The sequence below is a fragment of the Haliotis cracherodii genome, unplaced genomic scaffold (genome assembly GCF_022045235.1).
Source record: "Haliotis cracherodii isolate W230 unplaced genomic scaffold, xgHalCrac1.p SCAF_22, whole genome shotgun sequence".
In the NCBI taxonomy this organism is placed as follows: domain Eukaryota; kingdom Metazoa; phylum Mollusca; class Gastropoda; order Lepetellida; family Haliotidae; genus Haliotis; species Haliotis cracherodii.
Window position 1 is genome coordinate 11623508 of NW_027266278.1, and position 9218 is coordinate 11632725.

The 9218-nt window shown below is 40.8% G+C and overlaps 1 protein-coding gene across 1 annotated transcript; it reads left to right on the forward strand.

Moving 5' to 3' along the window:
- Nucleotides 1-2231: 2231 nt before the first annotated feature.
- Nucleotides 2232-6343, forward strand: LOC139471358 (uncharacterized). The gene is made up of 3 exons (XM_071253678.1): nt 2232-2503; nt 4942-5129; nt 6153-6343. Exons 1-3 carry the CDS (start codon nt 2467-2469, stop codon nt 6198-6200), a joined length of 273 nt encoding a protein of 90 aa, XP_071109779.1. The 5' UTR covers nt 2232-2466; the 3' UTR covers nt 6201-6343.
- The last annotated feature ends 2875 nt before the right edge of the window (nt 6344-9218 follow it).

Below are 9218 nucleotides of genomic sequence, written 5' to 3' on the forward strand. Positions count from 1 at the left end.
TATTACCTACGATGTCAAACATATCGGGGTTCATTAAAATCGTATGTGCCCTAGGGTCATACACGTCACGAGACAACAGTGTATTGTTTCCGTCTTTCAGACGGCATTGTTGACGTCATTCGAATCTTCTTGCGGCGTGCGGTCGGAATGACGTCACACAAGACAACATCATAGTTGAATATTGTATGAATATAATATAACACTTTTTATAACCATTTTTCGGACTCACTTGTACATACATTTCTGAAATATAGTGACATCTACGTTCACTATATGTAAATAAAGATTTCAATACAAATATTGTCTGTTCTGTGATTAATATCCGCTACACCAGTGCTTTAATGATCACATATCCATCCATCGTATATTTCATTCACTGAGAGGCTATAACTTCTCTGATAATAACATTTTGATCATTTTATTAAACTCCTAAAAGTTATTTACTGTGTAGAGTTGCGTCCTTTAGGCGAGCCACAACCCTGTGATGGTGGGTTCGAACCTCGGTCCGCAGGGGTGTGCATCCCCCTTTTTTCAGAACCCTTAAACGTTAACTGCGCACACGCTCTTGGGTATAATGTGTACGAAACGTCAATTTAATAAAATAAATCGAGGCTAAGTTATTATACGGAATCAGTAATATTCCTTGATCACGCTTGTAAGTATTTCAGATCCGCTCTGATTTGATTTTGACCTTTGGACCTTCAGCAGCATACACAGCAGGTGTGCACACTGTGAACGCAAAGAGACCACGCGGGTTTTTACGTTTATGCCGCCGAAAATATAAACGAAATTAAGTCAAGAGAGAGAGAGAGAGAGAGGGAGTGAGAGAGAGAGAGAGAGAGAGAGAGAGAGAGAGAGAGAGAGAGAGAGAACATCACTCGTTCCCTCAACTCACCAACAGGAAATTTTCAAACTTAAAGTTACAGACAATGTTCACATGCCTGGCAATTTGCATTTTTTCTTTCTTGCGCTTGCATCCTTTTGACTTGTAACATGATCCAAATACACAAGTATGGATAAAATGATTGAAAAAATATATTGAAAAATTCCCAATCATTTGTTCAGTCTTAATCTACCACATCTCTTAAGGAAATCAGCTTGGGTGAAAAACTCGCTCATGTCCAAACAACAACATCTCTACGTCAAAGCGTACGACAACTACGGTGGAGGGACCGTATCACCGAGTAAAATTGATAATATATCAATCGAGGTATTTAAGGGATCCAAACTCACGACCAGAGGAGCCGGGTAGATAAGGGACGCAACTCTGCACACTGTCTTAGATTACTGGGCGATCCGTACCCCCTGCAGGGAGTGAGTGACTACTATTTTACCCCGTAGTGTAGTCTGCCACAGTGGCCTGCAAGGCAACCGCGCATGTTTGTTTGTTTGTTTGTTTGTTTGTTTGTTGTTTAACGCCGCACTCAGCCATATGACGACGGTCTATAAATAACCAAGTCTGGACCAGACAATCCAGTGATCCACATCATGACCATCGATCCACGCAATTGAGATACGATGACATGCATCCATCAAGTCAGCGAGCCTGACCACCCGATCCCGTTAGTCGCCTCTCACGACAAGCATAGTCGCCTTTTACGGCAAGCATGGGTTGCTGAATACCTTACTTTGACTGGCTCACACAGACCTGGGCCCACTTGCACAAAGCGATCTTAGCGCTAAGACTATTGTAAGCCTATGTTAAAATATGGGAGTTACGATCATCTTAGCGCTAAGATCACTTTGTGCAAGTGGGCCAAGGTCACATTGTAAAATGATAATAGTTGGTTTCTAATGCTGTGGGAAGATGTGTCATTTATACAATTGTCATAAGACCAGTGATATGTCATCAGTAAAGAACGCCATGTTGAAAAACGCTCTCTAGAAACCTCAATTATGGTGTTACTGAGATACGTGTTTACATTCTGTACAAAGCCTCACAGCAAATGACAAACATAATTATGTTTGAAAAAATATGAACGAGTTTCACAGTGACTTAATAAAATTTTACCGAACAAATATTTGTCGCAGTATACTTCTCTATAGATGCTCCCGCCTCGCGCTACTGTAAACAAGCAGTAAACACAAACAAACAACAAAAGCAAGCACAGTCAAACCAAACTCAAAGCGTCAAACGGAATAGAAATACACAATAGGGGCAGAAGCCTCTGTCTGACATGCCCATACCGAGGATATGTATCAGAATGTATCATCAGACGCGTTAACCGCCCAGGTGCTGTATATCCCATCAGGGGGGCCAGTGTTTTGGGATAGACGCACCGGGGTGTCCACCATCACACAGTGACCACTGCGGTCAAGCGTTCTGACGCCGTGACATGGACAAAAACCTCGGCTCCCGGAGCGGAGCTCAGTTGGAGGAAATGCATCGTTTGATCAGTGTAATTATGGGTGTATAATTTATATAAAGGAGAAAAATATTTGTCTGAGAGTCATTCTACAGCAATCATGGATAAAAACATCGTTGGTTTCGTTGCTCTTCTGGGTAAGTGTTTTCAGCCGTTGTAGGCCATGTTTTTATAACGACTCATAATGCCAGAACTGTTTTGTGACGCTGCTTCTGAATCAAATGCGCATACAGTTTATGTTGGTGTCGCGGTGACCTAGAAGTCGAGTTGACCCAGAAGTCGAGTTGACCGACTCCCCGAGCCAAGTTGATTGTGAATGGAAACATGTTTGCTAACTATTCGGCAGGTTGAATAATACTTGACTTAGATATAATCATCTTGCTTGGCGTCGTTCTGTATGTTCTGAAAGGTAAGCGCTATGTTTATATACTTTTATTGTGTAAAGTAAATAACATCAAAGAGTATCTCACTCAATACAATAAGACTACTCGTAGTCCGCCCCAGTAACACAACGGTTGTCAGAGTAAGATGGCGAAGATAATTAGAAAATATATAATAAAAAGGGAACAGTTTCAACTCATTTTGCAAACACATAACGGAGATTTTTTTTCTTGTCAAGTAACATGTTTATCAAGCAAGATGGTGCATGTTGTTACCCTGCCTATCTTGTGCAATATATTTGAGAAATAAACCAGAACTCTTTGTCGACTGTAATTATACCACGTGAGTCGCCCTTGTGTGATGCACGAGGAATACGTTCTCTGCTGCTGTTGCACGTGCACGTGCACGTGCACCAAGCTCCGTCGCGTGCTAATATTTACAATGCACGGTACACGACTCTTCACAAATTCGTAGGGTCCTGAACTGGTATTGTATCAATCGCTTGCGCATTGAAAAGACATGCAAACGGTCATTTTAGCAATTTATTTGTTTCGTGTTTGTTGTTTAACGCCGCACTCAGCAATATTCCAGTGATTGACATCATGAGCATCGATCCACGCAAATTGAATACGATGACATCAACATCAACTACGTCAGCGAGCCTGACCACCCGATCCTTTTAGTCGCCTCTTACGGCAAGCATAGTCGTCTTTTACAAGAATGTGTTGCTGAAGACCTATTCTACCCTGGATTTTCAGGGGTCAAATTAAGAGCCCCGAACAAAGATATTATATCTATACCTGAATATGTTTCTCGTCAAAGGTTTACCTAATCTCTATATACTAGTATTTACATTGTTAGACACCCTGCTGTAACTCAAAATTGTACATATTTGTTAAGCGTTTAAGGATTATGCAAATATTTTTAAATATTTAATAGTTATTTTCACACCTTACTGTTATGTGTCGCCGTAGTTGAGGTCAAACAATTAGACTTCATAACATCAAACGATGCGCGTTCGTGCCCCGCTGTCGATACATATTTTCCGACAAAATTTGAAATCATTCACGTGTCAAAACATAAAAAATGGTTCCGTCTATTCTAAGTGTAGATTGATTGACATGTTGAAAAATAAAGGAGCTTTTGAACAATAAAATGACGTCACAGTTGTGTTTCAATAATATTTCAAGGTTTCACCAAATATATAACAATTTAAGTAGATATTCTCGTTCTAATTGGGTTGAGTCCCCTCCTGGATTCGAAGAAATGGGCTTCACACATTGTACCCATGTGGGGAATCGAACCCGTGTCTTCAGCGTGACGAGCGAACACTTTAACCACTAGGCTATTCCACATCCCCAATAATATAGCTATGTTTTTAAAAAACATTAAGCGCTTTTTTGAAGCATGGACAGTTACTTCAATCCCCGTTCCATGACCCTCGACCTTCGGTAATTAAAAGAAAGCAAACTATATTTCAATTTATTTATGGTCATGTGAAATGACGTGAAATTATGCCTATCAAAGAAGTTATGTGATATTATTGCTATCTCGAACTAATCTCTGAGCATATGAAATATCTTAGGTTGTTAATCTTGTAATAAGTTAATAATAAACTGCAGCACACTTTGAAATGTACATATATTCAGACACACCATAAGAACATGGTATTCATCTTCAAATTCATAATAAGAAAAAAGAGAAATTAAACATGGATATGAGATGTATTTATGTGTGTCATAAAGATATGAGGTGGAATGGGGTTTAACGTCGCATCCAAGATTATTGCACTTATATAGCGACGTGCATGCATGCGTGTGTGGCTGCTTGTACTAGTCTGGACTGATGCCGATTTATAGTGCAAGCCCACTGAGATACCATGCCGCAGTTTAACATGAATACCCCACTCAGACACAGTATATTGACTCCGAGCCGACCAGTCCTTGTTTAAGGCCCTAAATGCCGAGCGCAAGACAGGGTAACAACAAGTACCATCTTTTAACGTCTTTTGGTATGACGCGACCGGGGATCGAACCCCGGACCTTCCGCTTTCCGGGCGAACGCTCTACCACTAGACCACGGAAGCGGTCCATAAAGAAAAAAAACAATGGCATATATATTTTCTTGTGTTGATAGCACGTTATGCTTTGTTGTCTTGAGTGTCTGAGGCGAGTTGTTCTCATCTGTTTCCTAGCGTGTTTCCTGGTGGCGGTGTCCGCCTTTGATCCCCTCTCCATGAACAACCTCGGACTCCTCGGGAACGACCGTAACTTCAACAGTGGGAGGGGGCGAGGACGTGGACGTGGTAACTGGAACAACAACAGTTTCGGAAACGGCAGAAACACCGGGAGAGGCCGAGGACGAGGAAGAGGAAGAGGCAGGGTGAGTGGTATGCGTGCGTGCGTGTGTGCGTGTGTGCGTGTGTGCGTGTGTGCGTGTATGTGCGTGTGTGTGTGCGTTTGGGGAAGGGGACAATTTGGCCATACCCACCATCATCCTGTTAAAAACCAGCAACTTACCGACCCCATCTTCATCCCGTCACGGGGGCGGTCGGGTAGCCTAGTGGTTAAAGCGTTCGCTCGTCACGTCAATTCCCCACATGGGTACAATGTGTGAAGCCCATTTTCCTGTGTCTCCCGGCGTGATATTGCTGGAATCTTGCTAAAAGCGGCAAAAACCATACTCACTCACCCACTCACTCATCCCGTCACAAAATCAGCAACTCGCCCAACCCAACAATTATCCCGTCACAAAAACAGCAACTTGCCTACCCCCCCCCCCCCCCCCCCCCCCCCCACACACTCCCCCCAAAACAAAAACAACAAACAAAAACAACAAAACAAAAACAAAACAAAACAAAAAAACACAATTCGCTCACAGTTCGGTGAACATACACTTACCTCTGGACCCATTTACAAGGTTTTCGCGAACTAAAGTTACCTGCCCTTGATTTAGTTTAACCACTTTGATTGGCTACGCTACTAGGTCTAACGTACGAATCAGAATACGAGGGACAAGCCATCCTCGGTGTGGGGCTGACGCTATTAACATCATAGCGGACAGTCCCATTGTTTGCCATAGAGAAATTAACGTTGAAAAACTGACTGACACGTACAAGAAAGCCCTCAAAAAACCTTTTGATGGAAAGGATGGCTTTGGTTTCTAGGTAATGTGAGTTCACCCCAAACCCCCTCCTTACCCAGTTTCGTTTTCCTTAACTCGACGTTTGATTGGTCGATGAATGTCAATGAAAATGAAGGGCAGGTAATTTAAGATGGCATACATCTTCTGAATGGGTCCAGGGTTTAGTGTAGGTTGTGAGCCCTGGAGATGTAGAGGATGAATGTACCCCCTGGGCCAGAACCTCACCCAATACAAGTGATCACCTGTGATTGTGTGTTTCAGAACCAGGACCTGAAGGAGCATCTGTCGCTGCTTCTTCCAGGGAGATAACTCCTCCATCCCATCCGCATTTAACCTTCTGATCTATATTACCTATCCCGTGACATATATGACGTCACAGTCTCTTTTTCTTCAAGTTATTGTTAAAGATATATCCGCACGTTGCCTCTGATGCGAACTATATATTTGTTAAAACCAAAATATAAAAAATAAAAGAAATATTTTTTAGCAATAAAACAGTAAATGAAATGAGGATTGTTTTGTTTCTTTCTTACATCACAGTCTCAATACTTTCACATAGTCATGTTCTATTCATGTTCTATTTATGTTCTATTCATAAAGAATCAATGTGTATGAATAGGTTGAGCAGAATGATTAGCAGACAGAGGCTTATACTGAGAGCCAGGCCGTGTAACACACTGAATTAAGACTACAGGGGCGAAACTATCATTGTAGCAGAAAGGCAATTGCTTACACCTTTACCAAAGCACAGACCCGTGACGATCCAGGGTAGAAAAGGTCTTCAGCAACCCATGCTTGCCGGAAAAGGCGACTAACGGGATCGGGTGGTCAGTCTCAGGTGTAATGACTTGGTTGATGCATGTCATCAGTCCCAATTGTGTGGATCGATACTTTAGATGTCAATCACTGGATTGTCTTGTCCAGACTCGATTACTTACAGACCGCCGTCATATAGCTGGAACATTGCTGAGTGCGGCGTTAAACAACAACCAACCAAGTAAAAAAGCACATTTTAAAAATAAATAATAATAAGTTAATCGCAATTTACTATCTACGCAGTAAATCATTAATTCAAACTATACACGGTCGAACATGACACTAGTATTTATTGTTTAAATCATATTCATTACAATGACAGGTCGGCTCGCGTAAAAAATGGAAAAATAAATAACCACCACATACTTCGAATGAGCATATAAAAACACACAAAAGTAATATTCTGGATTCGTTTTAATGTTCCATTTTCAATTGTTGAATTGAATGAAAGTCGAATACGTGTAGGTGAAACACGTATATATATATATATCATTACATATTACATATAATGCATAAAATTCACATAAACGGTGCCAAAATGCAGGAAATATCTTTTAAAAGCACCCAAAATAATTTTTGTGGGGTGGGGTGGACACAAAGACCGCTTGTGAGATTGTGAAATTGGTATTGCTTGCACTTAAGATTAGCCTAGTTGACCCTATTTAAAATGATGTGCGTTACAACATCGTATCACTACATTTTCACAAGAGTTCAGCGTGAAGGAGTTTAATCCTCTTGGTCCCCCACTTTTCACATCCCGTTAGTGCAACGGGACCATATATGTTCCCGTAAAAATGTCACATTTCAACTGTGAATTAAGATGTCCAACACTGTCTGCGTATATCAAAATTATAACCATCATCACCCTAATCATCTCAGCTTTAACATCGTGTAACTCATATTTTATACAGTGCTACGGACTGCGACATATGTTGAAATTAGTAAAGTGGTTACCGCTCTTCTCGACCTTTCTCTGCCATTTTGAACTTCATGCGAATGAAGGCGAAGTTTGATTATAAATGCACCCATGTCGCATGCATTTTACTATCAGACAGCCAATTTGAAAAAGAAATCTGACCAGACTGGTCCAATAGATTTACTTTTCCATTTTGTATAGTTATTGGCGTTAAATTATTGACGTTTAGTCTGCAACAGAAGTTTTTTGTTCAAATATTGCATATCTTTATCGACTGTGTGTCACAGCGATTTAGCACGCAGATTGTCGTTCTGTTTATAATGCTCATAAACAGAATGTATCCAAATCTAAGATATGGAAAGACAGCTATGGTCGTTAGTGATCAACACTGCATGTTCATAGCTGTGCTGCGCTTTCTTGTCTGCCTGCTTTCCTTACGTGCTCGCCCCTTTCGACAATAACTGTTGCATTTTTTATGTGAAATGACGAAGGGTCACGTGTGATTGATCAAAGTACCTGACCTCGTGAACGAATAACCCTAACTGTTTCAAATTTTGTCAGGGGCGGTTGGGTAGCCTAGTGGTTCAAGCATTCGCTCGTCTCGCCGAATACCCGGGTTCGATTCCCTGGACTAGGGAGTAATAATTAATCTTATAATTTTATGATGAAGTTATAGGGTCACGAATGTGAACTCAAAACCTGAAGGAGTCTGAAGGATCATAATATTTCAAGCTATATGTATTCCTTCCCGCTCACTTCAAAGTGTGTAATAATCTCACACTGTCCAGGTGTAATATATAATTAATCTAGAGTGACTAAGCAACAGCATCTAACGGTAGTATCACTGATTAGATATAAGTAATGTAATGTACCCTTATTTCAATATTACAGTTATAAACTGTTCATGTTTCAACTTCTGAACTTTGATATTAAAATTTAACAAGCTCAGATACAGTTTGGACTATGTAAACATTTGTGGTCGAGGTGTGTAAACATAATCAAACTAAAATTTACCATATACATAGCAGTGGAGATCAAGATCAAGTCAAAAACTTCCTAATCTGTATTCAGAAGAGAAACTCGGATCAGCCAAGGAGTTTTGTGGTTGGAGAACTTCAAGATCAGAGTCAGATTGGTTGGGTGGTTTGTTGTTTAACGCCACACTCAGCAATATTCCAGCTATATGACGGCAGTCTGTAAATAATCGAGCCTTAACCAGACAGTCCAGTGATTGATATCATGAGCATCGATCCACGCAATTGGGATTGATGACATGCATCAACCAAGTCAGCGAGCCTGACCACCCGATCCCGTTAGTCGCCTTTTACGACAAGCATAGACATCTTTTACGGCAAGCATGGGTTGCTGAAAACCTATTCTATCCCGGAATCTTCACGGGTCTCAGGGTCAGAAAAAGGCAGCTGTTGACACTGTAATTATGTAAAAAACACAATTTCCTTTTTTCAAACTCATCTATTACTAAAATGTTTTTGGCTTGTTTTTTCAGAGATAACACTTAAACAAAATGGGCATTTTTCTTTCAAAAAAATAATAGTGAAATAGTGTCAAGAATCATGTCTAACAGTAAAACAACT

Bases quoted from the DNA above. Each gene is read 5' to 3' on its own strand.
- LOC139471358 (XM_071253678.1), top strand. From the start codon at position 2,467: ATGGATAAAAACATCGTTGGTTTCGTTGCTCTTCTGG. The intron at 2,504-4,941 runs GTAAGTGTTTTC...TCTGTTTCCTAG, and splicing joins TGGTTTCGTTGCTCTTCTGG to CGTGTTTCCTGGTGGCGGTG. The intron at 5,130-6,152 runs GTGAGTGGTATG...TGTGTGTTTCAG, and splicing joins GAGGAAGAGGAAGAGGCAGG to AACCAGGACCTGAAGGAGCA.